The 18,639-nt window shown below is 39.1% G+C and overlaps 1 protein-coding gene across 2 annotated transcripts in view; it reads right to left on the reverse strand.

Moving 5' to 3' along the window:
* Positions 1-9,448: 9,448 nt before the first annotated feature.
* cdh10b (cadherin 10, type 2b (T2-cadherin)) overlaps positions 9,449-18,639 on the reverse strand; it is a 31,419-nt gene continuing 22,228 nt past the window's right edge. For both annotated transcript variants that reach the window (XM_076999630.1, XM_076999629.1), the window contains exons 7-13: positions 18,369-18,556; positions 17,342-17,595; positions 15,548-15,684; positions 14,501-14,619; positions 14,217-14,325; positions 13,697-13,948; positions 9,449-10,556 (exon numbers count right to left, since the gene is read on the reverse strand). In XM_076999630.1, coding sequence (XP_076855745.1) covers positions 10,066-10,556; positions 13,697-13,948; positions 14,217-14,325; positions 14,501-14,619; positions 15,548-15,684; positions 17,342-17,595; positions 18,369-18,556 — 1,550 coding nt within the window. In that variant the 3' untranslated portion in view covers positions 9,449-10,065. The remainder of the gene's footprint in view (positions 10,557-13,696; positions 13,949-14,216; positions 14,326-14,500; positions 14,620-15,547; positions 15,685-17,341; positions 17,596-18,368; positions 18,557-18,639) is intronic.

An 18,639-nucleotide genomic window follows, 5' to 3' on the forward strand; every position in this document is an offset into this window, starting at 1 on the left:
AAAACTGCTATTTTTTCACACTACTTTAGTTATACTGTACAGCTCTGCTGTTGACTCCTGTCACACTTTTGTTTTATATATTATTTTTTGTAACTGGCCTTGACAGAAATAAAAAAGGGAGTCATTCACAGATGTAAACATCAACGGTCGTACTTTTTGGGTTTGTTTTTTCTACATTCTACATGGTGTGTGGGTGGTGTGTAGGTGGTGTGTAGGTGGTGTGTGGTTGGTGTGTGGGTGGTGTGTGGGTGGTGTGTAGGTGGTGTATGGGTGGTGTGTGGTTGGTCTGTAGGTGGTGTGTGGGTGGTGTGTGGGTGGCCTCAGTGTATTATTTTTAGGGCATTGGAAAAGCCATAAGGCATGTCATAATTTGTGCAGTAAAATCAAAAACTGCTATTTTTTCACACTACTTTAGTTATACTGTACAGCTCTTGCTGTTGACTCCTGTCACACTTTTGTTTTATATATTATTTTTTGTAACTGGCCTTGACAGAAATAAAAAAGGGAGTCATTCACAGATGTAAACATCAACGGTCGTACTTTTTGGGTTTTTTTTTTTCTACATTCTACATGGTGTGTGGGTGGTGTGTGGGTGGTGTGTGGGTGGTGTGTGGGTGGTGTGTAGGTGGTGTGTGGGTGGTGTGTGGGTGGTGTGTAGGTGGCCTCACTATTATTTTTAGGGCATTGGAAAAGCCATAAGGCATGTCATAATTTGTGCAGTAAAATCAAAAACTGCTATTTTTTCACACTACTTTAGTTATACTGTACAGCTCTGCTGTTGACTCCTGTCACACTTTTGTTTTATATATTATTTTTTGTAACTGGCCTTGACAGAAATAAAAAAGGGAGTCATTCGTTACACAAGATGGCTTTTTGTATGCATTTATTTGTGTGTGTATGTATGTATATATATATATTTTCGTTTTTAAATGTCCCCGTGATGTTTTTTAACTAATTGATCTGTGTGTACTGTCCCCATTATGTTACATACACATATGCTAATTTCTGTGTTATGCAAATCAGATCCTAAGTCCCCATTTGACATGCTGGTAACACACTGGGATACTTACTTGGTTAAATCAAAAATCTAAGATGACAATTGTATTTGTAGATTTTAATTATGCATGCCTGATTTTTTTCACATCTATAGAACCACAGGAAAGTGGTGTCCCCGAAAAGCATGTGCTTGACTAGTGTCCCCACCAAGAGATTAATACAAGAATGTGTGTGTGTGTGTGTGTGTGTGTGTGTGTGTGTGTGTGTAGATAAAGCATGATAGTGTGTAATTGTAGTGTGTAACCTGTTGGAGCAGGTACAGTTACAGCCACTGTTTGACATTACCAATTTTCCTGGTTCTCCTTTTCTCTGTCCCTGTCTGTTTCTACAGTTCCTCTGGTTAAGTCAGGTGCTTGACATGTCACATCTCACAGCACTTCATTTCTGGAAAGCTAACTTGCACACTGCCTCCTCAGGTTGCTTCAAGTTCAAGTTTATATTAAAAGTGGCCTAATATGTGTACAAGAATGCTTATTAATTTCTTGCTGCATGCCCATGGTGTATGTCAGATGAAAAGGTAAATATGAGGATACAGTACAGAGTATTAATATTTTATTAGTATTTTTTAATCTAAGTGAGTTTCTCAGTGTGATGTTAAGCCTTGCTTCACCTTTCAGTCATTTAAACAAGGAGATGCATTACCATCCACTTTATATTATTTCTCTTGCTTAAATGTGCGGTAGGGCTAGGATCAGTGCCTTTTGGCACAATACACATGTGTATACTTTATAGTTTGGAGCATGTTTGGACATAGCAAGACAAGATATTTCTGAATATTTGATAAATGTATTGTTACTTAGATGAACAACATCTAAGTAACAATATGTTTTTTTGGTTCTTGCTGCTGATACAGCACTGTCCAGTGTCACACTTTCCCCTGTCTCCTTGGTTACTTTCAGGTTTTTGAACTGTTTTTTTATTTAGAGTTTTGAATTGAAAACCAGACTCACACAGTAAACTCCAATGGCTTCAATTAGCCTCATATACTTCATCTACTCATTGAACATAAAAGAAAGAAGAACTAATAATAGTAAACAGTGTTAATAGTAAACAGAATTGGCCCAAAATGCCTTAGTAGGCTATATGAAAAATATTACCCAGAAACAAATTATATTTTAGACATTGGCCTTATATTCTTCGTTTCAATTATAAAATAATGAATATGTAACAAAAATATTCATAGTCCTTACACTTATACTTCACTCTGATACACATGACTCAGTGTTTCCAATTCAACTGTCAGTGTCTCTAGGAAACAAGGTGCTCAAAGCAGTGAGAGGTAAAGTCAAATTTAACTGCTTACCTTGAATTATTCATACTCAGCAGAGCAGTTGTGTCTCGAGCTGTGAAGAACAAAGAGAAAGTTTTACAAATCAGATATAACTCTTCTCCATCAGGATATAACAGTTCTCCTTTGGGAGTTTTAAGCCCAAGGGATAAATTGTCCCTACAGACACTTATAAATTCAAAGGCTGCACTTTTAAAGCATGAGAAATAACAGCAATACTGTACATATCATCATCATTAAGTACTGACAGACACCTACCGATGTATTATTAGTCCCTTATACTAGTAAGAATTGTGAACTATTCAGTAATTACAGCGAAATTAATAAGAACTGTGAGTTAAGCAGTGGGTTTCTGGATTCACTGGTAGGGTGCAATGTGAGAGCTGACATTGCTAAAATGAAGCACAAAATACAAGAGCATACTTCACATGCATCAGTCCTTGCTGGCTTGACACTTTCTGGCTGTGCTGTGAGATAGTAACAAAGCACATGCTCGCAATGAAAACTGATCTGGAGTCAGCTTCTAAAGGCTTGTGAAACATGCTGTAATTGACGGCTTATTGAAGACTGACTGTTCGACCTTCTGCCAGCAGTCAACGTGTGAACTGCCAACTTAGCATTAACAAGACTGCTTTCATGTGTTATTCCGTGTGGCACACAGTTTACTATGCCTCTTGAAACGGAGCATTATATGCGTGATGGAGCATCTTGCTACCGGGATCCCTATGATCATCCCCTACGATCAGCCTGATTGATGTATATGAGGATCTTTCCCATCACGTTGCTCCGGCAACCCTGCAGTGTCCCTCAGGACATGAGACATTTCCCACAGTTCATTGCAGTGCATGGGTCATTGCTTTCTCCAAATAGCTCACTGTGTGATGCCTGGTCCCCTACCCGCTCTAAAAGCTGTGATTAAACTGTTTTCACCTCTACAGGAAGCCATGCTTTGCGTCACTCTTGCCCTGTTGGTGGTGAATATCCAGAGAAATCAAAAAGTCATGACTTTGACAGCCACTTTTATGCTATGGCAGTAACATTTTCCTCTTCTGATTGAGAAATAAATTAGAGTTCCTCATGAGTTTTGAGGGCTTTTAATGTGACATTGTCTGCTGCTCAATATCATTATCGCTGATTTGAAACATTATAAAAGACAAATGATTGCAATTAGATGAGAAATTTATGATGGAATATGTTTCCTTCTTGTCATTATCTTGGACTTTTCTTGATTCTTATGCATGCAGAGATCTGCTCAGAAATCAGGCTTTATGAAAGAAATACAGCAAATGCATGACTGACTGAAATTACTGGCCCCAGGTCCATAGTGTCACTCCCCTCCTTAAATGACTTATACCTAATGACATGAGGGCTTTTCACTTGGTTACATCACATCTCTATGGTTTCTGGCTTTGGATTTCCAGGAAACTTCATCACCTCTTTAAAGCTCATCGCGCTTTAATATTTAAGAACCGCCTATCTAGGGTGTGATGCCACTTCGTTCAGGTAGGCTATTATTTGCATGTTTACATATTTACATAGAGGCGAGGAATGTATTCTCGTACTTTGATGTATGACAATAAAGGCTATTCTATTATATTCCTCTGCAACAGGTCAAGTTTTAGTTTTGTCTGGAACACCTGCTGTAGAGAATCATTCCCTATTTACAATGCATTGTGAAACCTGATGAGGCAAGTCAAACAACTTGAGTAAACTGCCTTAATGCATGAGCACAAATAAACTCTTAAACTGAGTAAGAACAACACATATATTTATTATTGTGTAAATCTAAATACATCAAGTGAATTTACTAATTGTGTTGACAATGAGTAATAGGTCTGTAGTAACTTATAAGAATGGAAATCTAAACAAAATGAAGTTATAATGAAGGTATAACTAATGGGTAATTTATTAGGCCAATTTTAATTAGATATTTTAACAAACTTTTCTCACAGTTAGCCCCTTCCCCAGCTGTAATGGTTTTGTTTTACTAACCATGTGCGTGTTGTAACCTGACACCCTCGTTATTGGATTCATGTGTTGCTTGTTTAGTTTGGTCTATTTATATCCTAAGTTTGGTCTTGTCTGTTGCTGGTCATTGTTTTGCATGCAGCCTGTTTTAGTGATTGTGGTTTGCTCTGTGTCTTGGTTTCTATCAGAGGTGGAAAGAGTACTGAAAAATTGTAATTGAGTAAAAGTATCATCACTTTGCCTAAAATATACTCAGAGTAAAAGTAAAATTACCCATCTCAAAATTTACTTGAGTAAAAGTACAAAATTACTTCATTTAAAATGTAATTTGAGTAAAAGTTACTTAGTTACTTTCAGTTATTTAATGCATGGATGAATCAGGATGAATGGATGAATTCAGCACATGTTGTTTTAATCGATTTCAAAGCGTATTTAAGTGCACATCCAGGCCCGTTGACAGTCTTGCTGGGGCCCGGGACAAGAAAGATTCATGTACCCCCCCGCGCGAGGGTTCGCGCGAAAATGAAGTAATCGCAGTGGCTCCGCCCGTGCGCGAGGGCCTCGCGCGCTGTCGTTTCGCGAGGTCGTACACCTCTCGAATTTTGTAACTTCGCGCGCGCCGCGCTTCAGCGCAATGAACAAAGTCATGTTTGCAGGGTTCATACACCTTTATAAGGTGGAATTAAAGCACGTGTACGTCACTTTAAAGGTCCATTTCAATATTTTCCAGCACGTTAAACTTAATTAAGTTAAATATTTATACATATACTCGAAATTATTCGAAATAATTCGCTTTTTATCACATTATTTAATGGTTGTTTATTTTCAAAACGCCCAATCTTAACGTCTTCACGAGAACTGTTCAGTCAGACAGCTATTTGTTGTGAAACGAAGTAGTTACAATTTCAAGCATTTTCAAGTACTTTACCCTAAATTCCAGCACTTTTCAAACCTGGAACACAATGCAACTTTAAAATTCGCCAGGTAAATGTTTTTCCTTTCTTTTCTGCGCTCCAGATTTCTGTATTTACTTTAACTATCCACCACTGTATTTCCCGCTGTTGGGCCGATACCGGCCGGCTACAGTCGGTGCTGGATCAAACCATTTTCCAGTGGGAGGCGGGGGTGTATGCACTTAATGGAAAATATGCAGATAGGTAAAAAACATATATATTTGAGCCATTGAGCTTATTATGAGTACATAATGTTATATTAATGAAAGATTTAAAGATTATTTAAAAATTATAGACTTTAAATAAAAAATAAATTGCTGGGCTCTTTGATGGGGCCCCCCTGGCCCTAGGGCCCGGGACAACAGACCCGGTTGTCCCCCCCTGTCGACGGGGCTGTGCACATCCACACTTGCAAAAGATCAGCTGGGCTCAGGAACATACTTCCTCACAGCACAAGAACAGTCACAACCTGTACCATAAAGTGCAAACTATTTTCAGTCCTATTGTCCAACGGACAACACTATGATAAGAATAAAGAAATTTAAATTACAAATTATTCAAAAAACAAAATGCACACAAAATTAAGTGCCTGCAAGATGCCACAAATCAACCTAAAATGCAACAGGATTCCACTACTCACAATAAAATGCCCACAGGATCCCATATCAAAAATTAAAAAATGCTCTTAGGATCTCACAATTTAAAAGTAAGTGCTCACAGGATCCAACTATTCAAAATACAGTGCCCACCGGATCCCACTATTCACAATAAAATTCCCACAGGTTGCCACAGCTCAAAATAAAATGTAAAATGACCACAGGATCCCACATCTCCAAATAAAACAAAAATATGCACGGGATTCCACTATTTAAACTTCTGAGTCCCAGAACTGAAGGCCAATTGCGTGGCCTTGCCTTGCGTGCGCCCTTTCCATTATCTCATAATCAGGTCATAATCTGGTGCACTTATTTCCAAAAGGATGAGATTGTTCTATCTTTAAATCTTCTATCTATCAGGTTCTGTGGGATCCTGTGTACATTTTATTGTGAAAAGTGGAATCCTGTGGGCACTGTATTTTGAATAGTTGTGAATCCTGTGAGCGTTTTAAATTTCTGCCCGCATTTAATTTTTCACCATCAATATTTTTTTACTCAGTAATGTGAGGGCGTTCAAAAGTAGTGAAGTAAAACTACTTGGGTCAAAATTTACTCAAGTAAAAGTAAAAATTACATATTTCAAAAACTACTCAGAAAATTACAAATTACTCATAAAAAGTACTCAATTACAGTAATGTGAGTAATTGTAATTAGTTACTTTCCACCCCTGGTTTCTATGTATCTTTTTGTGTTCGTTATATCTCTGCGTCTTGGCTATGTTTCATGTTCGGACTCCTCCTCTGATTTGACCCAAGCCTGCCTGTACGACCCTGATTATGGACTTCCCTTTAATGAATCTTGCTCTTCTCAGCATTTGTGTCCACCTTATCGCTCCTTGACGCCGCGAGTGTTACATTTTTACTTAAAAGAAAAGACCAGAAGGTACAGAGATACATGGCCAGATTCATAAACTCTGCAACACCACGCAAATTATGTGGCGCAGTATGTAATTCATATTCATAAAGTTACCGTAGCGATAATTAGCACACCATTGTCAACTTACCGCTGCGGTAAATTTACCCTTGCCCAGGGTGAAAGCCAATCAAATCCGACATGCAAATAAGGCCATGCGTATTAAAGAACAACATCAAGACACAGCTGACTGACTAACCCCAGTTGTGAGATCAGTGGTAGACTGAAAACATAGTTACTTAAAAATGTAACAACATTGGTTAACTTTGATCAAGTCATGAGCTGCATGATTGCAGTTGATGGTTTTTGGTACTTCTTCAGAATCACTGCAGACCAGCAAAACGGCATCTCTCCTCAGTCTTTATCTGTTTATATTTTCTTCCTCTGTAACACCTAAACATTTCGTATTGGAAAATTGCATGGTATTCTGGTATGCAGCTCAAAAGTCACTGTTCTGTTAGTGTACAACTATTGCAGTTGCAAAGTTTACCAACCCAAACAGAGAGCAAAGACATACATTTTAAAGAAACTTGTCAATGAATGTTATGTGTCATGGTTGTGAACTAAAAATTTTGTTGACTTGCAGGTGTGACCCAACATTATAGAGAGAAAAGACCATTCAATACACATGGCTTCTTTCCAGGCTCTGCCTGATGTCAAATACTTTCTCCTGCTCTATTTAAACTTGTTGGTTTGTCATTGCAAAGTTTTGTTTCTGCCACAAAACATTTGTTTCATTGCCTGATGTTGTCTTCCTGGTTAATACCTGCCTGTTTTTGACGAAATTTTTGGAAGAATGAATAAATAAATAATAATAATAATAATAATAATAATAATAATAATAATAATAATAATAATAATAATAATTATTATTATTATTATTATTAATAATAATAATAATAATAATAATATTAACTAATACCTCTTTCAAAACCCTCATCCAATGCTAAATAGTTGTTTGTACTTTTTTTTTGTATTGTGTTTTTTTTTACTTGAAATGGTAATACAAAGGCAGGTTCACCGTTAATAGTTCAACGTTTGCGCAATAATTTAACATTAAACATTTGTTCAACGTTGTTTACAGACAGTATTTAAACCATATTTCAACCACATTTCAACGTTGAAGGTCGGTCGTGTGCCAGCTGGGCAGGTTCAGGTAGTACTTTTTTACAGAGTAATGTTCTATTATGAATTGCTAACATCATATGCAAATAAGAACAAAACACGTTCAGACTATCAAAATTAAGGTCAAATATAATGTTTGCTATTAATTGAACCTGATGGTAGATTTGTGAATGTAGTCCAGGCGATCTACTCATTAATCTCCGCAAAGTTACTTACGAGTTAATACATATACATATATGTGAAATATAAATACAGAACAAGCTAACTGAAGGATCAGACATTCATATAATGTCTGTGACAAGAAAATGCTAGAGATGATTCTGATGTATATATTGCCAGGTAATAGGGTGATGAATTGTTCCATGCAATAGAATAATACATTTACATAGTACAGTGAAATGTTAAAGATAAATATCACATGGCAATTTCACTTACTGAGTATGTTTCAGCAGAGAAGAAATATAAAAACATGCAGAATAAAAAAATGTTGAATGTTTTCAGACATATGTATGACTTACTTGTCATGTTTTTCTACATCCACATCCTTGTATACAGGATCTGTTTAAAACTCCTGTTGATCTTGGATTTCGGTTTGATTTCACTCAAACACCACTGTTATGTCTCTTCAGTTTTTTCTTTGCATTACTGCAAAATGTGCAGTTTGGATTTCTTTTTTGCTACCACAGCATCTTTCCGAGTGTCTGAAGTGCAAATTGAAGTTGCACAACTTAGTAATCATCTAGGGACAGCATTGAAAAATGTATCAGAGGAAGATGAAACATGTTCTTCCCAGCAGAATGAATCAGTAACACCCTTATGTGCAGGTATAAGCATAACTGCTTTCATTTTTACTTTTACTTATTTCAGCGGCATAAGATTCGTATTGTCTTTGCGAAACTGCAGTTTTTATCATAATATTCGACCATGGTAAAACATGATTTTTCAATATAATAGTAAAAAAATAATTGCTGAATTATGAAGGCACTTATAAAGAGCAGTGTGTAAACAGTAAATGTATTCATACCGTGAATAACTACACGAGTTACAAGTTTTAACACCAAGAGCAGTTTCACTGCAGGAGTGATATTATTTTTTTGACTAGATGCTGACTGGGATTATTTAGTCTTTTTTGCAATAAAAAACATTAATTTTGGGAGGATTTCTTTTTGCAGCGTTCCCTGAAAGAGGCTCAAGGTCATCAATTCCTCACATCACTTTCAGTAAAAGGAAGAAAATATCACAGAAATGATGTTAACAGCTTTTTATCCAACAAAATCCTTTTCTCAAACTCTTCAAGGTCAAATAGTCGTTGGTCACTATAAGCGCATTCAAAAGACTTTCACTGCTAAGAAAACAGATACCATGTTTGTGTGGTGTTGCTGCACTAATTAAGCTGAAAATGAACAATTCTGCCATCTTAGCATGCACCGATAATGAATGCAATAAAATGTTTTTGATTTTCAAAACTTTATTATCAAAATAAGTATAAAAATATAAATACAGTATAAAACAACATGACAGCATCCAAACAACATGGAGAATGTATGGCCAGTACTGTATTCTACAAGATTACACCTTTCATTATACATATCTATTCAATGTGCTGACATGATTGCACAGTTTGACAAAACCCATACAAACCTTTCACTGGGACACGTCCTCTTAAACAAAGATACCAAATAGTTTACATTATGTTCGTAATTGGAAAACATATTACATGGATCTATTGTAGACATGGTTTGCAATAAAATCTAAGCTAATAATCAGAATATTTTCATCCATTTATTTAGCAATAAACATCAATAGTATAGAAAGCTGCTATCACTGTTTGTAGATACAAAACACATTGTTCACACCATCGATCACAACAAATTCCTAAATTTCAAAGGCATCTTTACTGAATAAAAAAAGAGATAAAGAGAAAGAGCAAGAAGTTGAAGAAGGATGAAAAGAAGAATTAAGCCTGTCTTCTGTGTGAAAGGTTTCCAGTAGCTGACTTTCAGGTCTTCATTGACTCTATATGGATTACACAACTGCGTAAAAGTGTGAGTCTAAGTTCATGTAGTGATGTGAGTCAGTATACTCAGTACAGTGTTAAAACTTAGCTTTAAGTCTCTCTCTGCGTCTCTTTTCCTATATACATGTCTGCCAGTTTTTTGAACGGTGGGCCCCAGTGACTAAGATAATCAAAATCCTGATCACCTTCAGTCGCTGATGACTCGAGTGAACTGAGAGATTCTGCCAGCGACCCATTGCCCTCATAGGCATACGTGGCCAGTGAGTCATAAGGAGGCGCTGTGGGATCCGAGTCGTTCTCTTGGAGGCGTCCACTGATGAAGTCCCTCACGTCCGTATTGTCTTTTATGGGGGAGACGCGTCGGAATGGGAACAGCATTTCTGGGATGATGTCTCGTCGCATTTTGTTGGTATCGATCACCTCCGGGTTTCTTAGCGTACCGATGTCAAACGCCTGCGTGTCCTCCTCCCCTCCCCCTTCGTCATTGTAGCTCACCACGTTGTCCCGGACGTCCTCTTTGGAAATTATCAGAGGCTCTTTCTTCTTCTGCCTCCTCAGTGCCGCGAACAGGACCACAATCACTATGGAGACAGGGGACAGACAAACAAAACATAGCAATCACTATGGTGACAGCTGAGATGAATAATGCTTTATGGTCCCTAAGCATTTCTGTGCATGGAAGAGAGGGGCAAGTACAGGAGCCATGAATATGGACACAAAGACTGAAATCTGATCACTACGATCACTATAGCAACAAAAGAGGGGAAAATGCTGTAATCGAAGCCAGAATGACATTCATTGACTGAGTGACCAGAGAAATAACAATACGCACAAAAGGCAAAAATGTTACAGATTTTTAAAAAGCAGAAAATAAGGAGTGCTTGGCTACCCTCCATTATTAAATACTAGTTCATCAGTTTATATTTAGGGGGTGTTATGTCCATTACAGCAGTGAGAAGAAAGGGGGTGCTAGTGAGCCAGAAATGCATAGCTGTGGGTTGGCTGGAGCCGGGAGAGGAGATAAGAATGGAGCTAGCGCTGCATAACACTGCGGAGGGCTTAGCAGAAGATGCAGAGGAGTGTGTTTCAAAAGGTGTCGTGCGCTTATGATCCTCATGAATAGGGTGAGGAAAGAGCCACACTGTTGCTGATAAAGACTTAGTAGTGCCGGCAGCGATCACCTCGGAGCATTAAAGATTCAGGAAAAAAAGGGGTGGAGAGCTTAATTCTGCTGGCTCCCCTCACCTTCGCTTACTCTATACTCATGTCATACTATAGACTGCATAAGGCTTTTAAGAGCTTGTTCTGCTGGACCAGGCTTAACCTGTCAATGCTTTTGCCACTTTATTTTGTCCACTACATAAATCGGGTTGGGCTTCTGAACTTTTGCTAAAAGCAAGATGAGGCTAATAGTTAAACTTAGGTAGAAAATCATGTTTTTTGTTGTTTTGTGGTTTTTTTTTATATATATTTGAAGTAGGGAAGGAAATCTGTGTCTGAAAAGAGAGCAGGTGCTCCTGTTTGCAGCTTGTTTTCCTGATCAGTGCCTGCTCTCTCCTCTCAGCAGGTAAACGGCACGATTGCCCTGCCTCCCACTCAGGTGTTAATTATGAAGGAGGCCCTGCAGGGGGGCTGCCCGGCCTGGAGGGCTGCAGGGTAGGAAGGGCTTGTTCTGAGGTCTGGAGGGGAGGGGAGGGGGTGGTTGTGGGGGTGTGGATGGAGGTAGCAATCTCTCGTTATGGCCCGCTGCTCCCTTTCGCAGTGCTGGGTTGCGGAGTTGAATTAGACAGCTCGTCAGAGAGAAAGACTGGCACGATAGAGAGAGGGAAAGGGTAACGAGCAGATGTCATGATATTGCGCTCAAGAGCCGTAAAAGCTAAGGTTCAGCCTTCAGTGCTATAACCTGTCTACTCAGGAATGAAGGACCGGTTGAAAGGGCTATTTAGAGAAGGAGCAAGAAAGGGTGGGAAATTAGATGGTGGGCCTTACTGTGCTTGATATGCGAAACAATAAAACGCGTGACAGTTACTGCCGCTCACCAGATGGAGTCGTGATGAGACTCAGTTAAATATAATGGGTTGATATGGACTACAGTATGTCACAACAACCAAGCTGCTGTTCATTATGTATGGTGTTTACATAAATGCACGCAGATAACACGTGCCATTATGTTTTTTCCATGCTCCTTAACTTGAGATACTAAATAACGAGTTCACCAGATCACCAGTTCACCTGAAACCCTGGACCACTCCCTGTGTCCACTAATCGCATATATAAGTCTGCAGATTAATATCAATATAATATGTGTTAAAAAGCAAACGGTGTATTTATTTTGTAGCTTGTTTGTATGTTTTCCGTTGTTGGGGGGGGGGGGGGGGGGCAGCTCTGTTATGGAACTAATTTAGGGAATGTTTTGGGAATTCTGCAAACACAAACACAATACTGTCACAGTGACTGTATTATTTATGCAATCATTCTTGTACTGATTCCAATAATACTACATCAGATAAGCTATGATTGGTGTTTGGTCAAGTACCATGTTCTGAGATTTTCAACAGGTTCTTTTTTGATGGACATCACAACAGGATATTTTAGGACCTTGCTTCAGAAATAACTGCTGTTTGGAGCTGTGCACTTTTTCCTAGCCTGCATTAACTTACAAGCGGATAAACATGGTTCTTCATTATGGTAGGCAGGAGCAGGCAACCTACTTAGGGGACTGCAGGTACACAAAGGACTTTCTGTCAATTGCCAGCATTTAATAATGAAAGCTCTTTTTCTCCCACTGTTGCACATCCAAGGCAGGGAGCAGGAGGAGGAGGAGGGAAGGGGAGATGTCTATAAGCATCACCTGAAGTAATGTCTTAATGGGGTGCCCTAGTTTTGCCCTGCTTTGTCTGAGGGAATATTTGGGAAAAAATTAGGTGCAAGAATAAATAACATCAGGAAGAAAGCTGCACAGTCTGCAGTGTGTTATCACCAGTTAGGAGAACTGTTATCAGATAAATATATATACACAAATGCTCTAAAACTGTTTAACACTGTTTTATAGGAACTATGTTCAAAACAATGAGCTTTGTCTGATTATATAAACAAAACAGAGACCAAAATCTTTCAATTAATATATTGATCTGAACTCGAGCACCATGGTCAGGGCAGTGAGATGGTGCTGGACATTGCTGTGATCATTATCTGGCCATGGTTTAAGAACCCTCTTAGAGGCGAATTGCTCTCCATCATTCATCAAAGAGAGAGGAGATGTAGGTCAGAACACAGTGTGAAAACACGGACTAAGATATCTCTGACATACTTAAAGATGGTCTAATCAGTTCTGGGGGTGAATGGGCTGGGAAATGTGTAAGGTTTGTGTCCTTAGTGTTTCAGTTCAATCTCGCAGGCTTTAGTATTCTTAAAAACGCTCCTTCTGTAAGCATTGGGCCCTGAAATCCATTTACCACACAGTTTTGTTGCATGTGTATGTGGATAATGTATTATTTTGAACTTGCCTTTGTCCTAGCCACTCATTACAACATAAATTTACATGACAACTTACATTTGCCAAGCTAGTTTTTATATCGTCTTTATATAAAAAAATACAACCTAACAAAATTTTAAGCTTTGTGAAAATGGACCAAATAGACTTTAATTAGCCAGAAATATGAGGAGGTGGATGTCGAGGAAAAAAACTGCGTTCTGTTTAAGGAGGCCAGGCATTACTCACTGAGCAGTATGATGATGCAGAGTAGGATAGCCACCAGGGCTCCCGTGCTTAACCCAGCAGAGAGGAGCAGGGCTTCTGGGCTGCAGGTCTGCACCTTGCCGTGGCTGTCGCAGGCACACACACGCACTGTAAGGGTGCTGGTGCTGCTCTGGATGGGGTAGTCGTTGTCCGAGATCACTACGGGCAGCAGGTACGAGCTCATCTCCAGTCGGCTGAACCCTCCCCTGCGTGTTAGTATCCGCGCCGTGTTATCTGCAGGGTAAACGGCAGCGTGGCCAGGATTAATGGCCATTTGTCTGTTATCAGAGCTTTGGAAACAACTGGCTGATCTCAGTCTGGCTTTACGCCAGACCAGTTCAATAATGTTCACATGTTCCTTCTTAGTCGTGTGCTTTTGGTTCTCTGAGTCAGAGCACTGGGGGGGATGTTGGTGGGCCTAATTTTTAACACTATTTATAAACGATGCCACTTTACTGGTATGCTGTGTGCTGTGTGATGCGTTTGGCTTTGCAAATGTTACCTTCATTGTCGAAGATGGTGAAGTTTGGATTGACTGTGCTCAGGCTGAAAACAAACTTATGTGCAACTAGAGGCTCATCTGTATCCACTGCACTGATGGTCTGAATGAGCTGAATCACACACATCACATTTCAACAGGAGGATATTTGTGACAAATGCAGAAAGTTCTGGACCAAGTTCATGCACCTACACAATGTCATTTAGAATCAGAGAATGCAGTTATACAAATATATTAAATACCCAAGTCACATATTTAACTGTAAATGTCAAACAGGCATTTCATACCTGCCCAGCTTTAACATTTTCACAGACGAAGGTTTCATAATACATGGCAAATTCCGGAGCATTATCGTTCACATCCCGCACTTTGATAAATACGGGGACTCTTGTTTGCAAGGAACCACCTGAATGTGAGAAATGTGTTTGAATAGGCAAGCTTAGAAAGTGAGGTATGATATTTATTTTTATGACAGACTACAGATGCACATTTCACATCAAGGATCAACTTAGACATTCTTTTAACTCTTTTATGCATGACCACAGCTGACTAAGAAAGAATTGAGCAGGAACTTGATACTGTCCTATGCTTTGTCCTTTTTAGATATAAGTGCCCTCAAATTAAGTTTAGCATTCTGCGTTATAATTCCATAGCCATTGTTTTTATTTGAAATCCAATGTGCTGTAGTACAGAGTCACGACAGGCACACTACTAACTGTAAAAATGCAAACACAATGAGATCCTTATTTCACTTTGCCATTACTGTGAGCAAATATGCTTATACAGAGAATACAGTAATTGAATCCAACAAACAGCAAGAGTTAGGTAGTCTGATGTTTATCTTAAAAAATTAATGAGTTTTATAGATTTTTGTGAATGTCTGGATTTATGTGTTTAGGCAATATCAGATTTACTCTTTTGCTAGAGTTTAAATTTTACTTTTACAGGATATAAAAAAAACATTGTTAGAGCCTTTGGAGTTACCAGTAGATATATATCTTGGAGGTTTTTTTTTTTTCATTGCAAGCAGGAATTCATTCTTAACCCAAAATTGAAGTAGAATGCTGAACCCAAGGGAAATACTACTGTATGTTGGCAAGTGTGAACTTTATTGAAAACAAAACAAAGCAAAACTGTACTTGCACTCGCAGATAAACACTGCATCGGCTGACAGTCGAATTTCAGTTAAGCTGCCTTTTGTTCACATTTAATAATTGGCCAGACCTTTCCCTTTCTTCTAGAGCAAACATGAAAGCATATTATTGTTAATTGCATAACGTCCATTCTTATTCTTATGGCTGAAATAAAAGCCAACAACAAAAAACCATACTTACTGATTTCTGTGGCTAAGACGGAAATGTTGTGCCATTTGGACGTCTCTCTGTCCAGAGCTTGCAAGATGCTGATGGTGCCATTGTTGGAGTCAATATTAAACAGCCTTTCCAAGTCTGTGTGCCGATCGATGGTGTATCTGTACAGAAGAATAGCCATAATTGAATGCAAGAAGAATGTATATGGTCTGCTAGAGAGACAACACTCATGTAGATTTGGGTTTTAGTGCACAATTCCATCGCAAACAGAATTGATAATTTATCAGGATTCAGAAGAGTACCAACATGTGGGATACAATGAAATTCATTTTGGGCTATACATTATTGCGAATAAATGGATATGTAGAATTAAGTATTTAGACTAAGTTATTTATTGTTATAAAAACATTTTATCCTCTGTAACTGTATATTTTATGCATGTGAGTCTATTCATTCATTCATTCAATTTCAGTGAAAGAAATTGTCCTTTGAATTGACTAGTTAGCTATGATTAGATGGGATTTCTCTCACCTGCAAGTGACTATGTTATAATAATCAGTCACATTCAGCTGCATATAAGGTGACATTTTAACTTGTCTCATTTGACAGAGCTCCCAAGCTGATGACACGGACTGTTCTATTCCTTTTGTTGTCAGGCAGGAAGGAAGGGAAATCCTTCATATTAGACCCATTTATCAATGTCAACTTATATATTCTGCTGACATTTAAATATGCAGTAGAGTAGGACATGCATTACAGAAGCAGAGGGACAGCTCTCAACCATCACTCAGAGAACGTGTGCTCGCCTCTCCCCCCACTCACTCACACACTCCTTTCTCTTTAATCTCCTGCTTTCTGTAAGTATGTATGTGTGTGTGTGTGAGAGAGAGAGAGACAGAGAGAGAGAGAGAGAGAGAGAGAGAGAGAGAGAGAGAGAGAAAATATGTAGATGGGAGACAACAGAAAACAATGCAGGCTCTTTCACATCAAGTTTGTGACTTATAGAAGTTGGATGGAATTCAAAAGGGTGGGGGATGGTTGGATAAACAGTGTTTGCATTCATCCTGCTCTACTTCCGCAGGGAAATCACTGGCAGAGATGCCAGGAAGAATTTGCTCTTCCTCCTCCTTTAAAATCAAACATTCACAAATGCAACACTACAAGCACATGCACATGAGTACATACGCATACTGCCTTCAGGACAGGTTGATTCAATTTAACCACGTCGTCAAAGGTATCAGATCACCAACAGGGATGGAGAATGAGGAATATGAGCAGGCATTTCAATGGAGCCCTGCTTGGTTTTAGTTCTAATTTGTCACCTCACCCATGTTCTTCACATTATTTCTAAGCAAGTTGTGTAGTAATGCAATTTGGGTTTGGTGTCATGTGGTTTCTGACTAAGCTGGCAATAGACAATCACTCCAACCCTCTTGTCATTGCAGTCTGGCTCCTCAGTCCAGTGGGACTGTACTGACGTGAAATCTGGCAAACCATCTTGGGAACAAATGCTAGATGTGTCATGTTGCCTGATACTATGACAGAATATTGCTTGATGTTTAGTGTTACATTTTGTTTTGATTACAACTTCCCATGCCATATTAAATCCTGGTCAAGTGAAATGAAAATTTTCAAAAACATGTGGAATAAGTATTCATATGTGAAATAAGTATCCATATATTCATTATGTGTAGTATTCGATCCTCTAACATTCTGTAGGCTCAAGGTAAGTGGAGAGTTAAACATACAGGTCTGCGCACATTGGGACAGTCACATGATTTCTGTTCAGTGGCATTCGTTAATTTCATCATCACTCACTTGACCACGTGATTGGCAGCGTCAGGATCCCGGGCAGAAACCGTACCGACAGAGCTTCCAGGAAGCCGGTCCTCATCCACCTCAAAAATGTAGTGGCTGCGTCCAAAGACAGGCGGCTCATCCACATCTCTGACCGTGATCCTGACCATAGCCGTATCGCTGAACGGACCTAAATGACTGAAGCGCCGGTCCAGGTGTGTGTTCGTCACCTGCACGTTTAGCGAGTACGTCCGCTTGCTTTCATAATCCAGGGGCTGAAGAGATGAAAGCGTTAAAGAGAAAAAAAATTGATACCTGAATAAATCTGCTGTTCACTACCCCTTTTCTGATCTGATATCCCTTCAAATTCAAAGGCAGCCTTACTTCTTTAGGTCTTTTCAGTTTTGACCCGAATAGAGCATTTGGCTGTGGATTAATGACATCGCCTAGCTGCAGTTGGGCTCGAACTTTTCTTATTCTAATGTTGAGCCCTGATGTGATACTCGTGTTGAATAGTGCTTATCACTACCCCTTTTCTTCCATGTTAAGTATCTTTTTTTCGTTAATGCACAAATGACTGGCCTTAATACATCCCTTTAATTACATGCAGATTAGTGACTCAAGGTGCTCTTTTTACCTCTCTGCCTATTCTTTTACCTCAGTATCTATCGCCTCTTCTTATTTTAGCAATACGGTTTGAATAACTGCCAAAACTGCTTCAAAGCCTGACCTTACTGGGAGAGAATGAAAGCACGCCAGGGGCAGATTTCACAAACCAAATAGATCCCTATATTATGCTCAGGGAAATAAGAGAGATCTTGGCAGTGAATAGAATTAAACACCTTTGTAAAGTTAATAGGACATGATGGCTTTAGTTTAAGAGATTGTTTCGTCAGCACCTCAAGCCCAGAAGTGTGCTTGCATGCTTTTCCTGTGCACAAATCTAAATGTCTGCAAGGCTATAAAGGAGGACGGTGTCTGGACAATGGAAAATTCGTAAAAAGCGGAGCCACATCACACTGGAAACATAAAATATTTGTCTGTTCACCTTCTTGACTACGACTACTCCCTCTTGCCTGGCGGCGTCCGTGACGATACTGAACACCTCCTGTCCGTCACCATCCAAAATGCTGTACCACATCTCTGCATTCTCGCCAGTGTCTGCATCGCTTGCCTTGATTGAACCGACTGAGGATCCCACTTCAGCCGACTCAAAAGCATTCAGAGGGTAGACGCCTTAAAAATAGTCAGAGAAAAGCAGTGAGGAAGAAACGAAGAAACTGAGTAAACAGCCAGGCATACACGCCAACTCTTTGTTC

This window comes from Brachyhypopomus gauderio, chromosome 3, assembly GCF_052324685.1.
Source record: "Brachyhypopomus gauderio isolate BG-103 chromosome 3, BGAUD_0.2, whole genome shotgun sequence".
Taxonomy (NCBI): domain Eukaryota; kingdom Metazoa; phylum Chordata; class Actinopteri; order Gymnotiformes; family Hypopomidae; genus Brachyhypopomus; species Brachyhypopomus gauderio.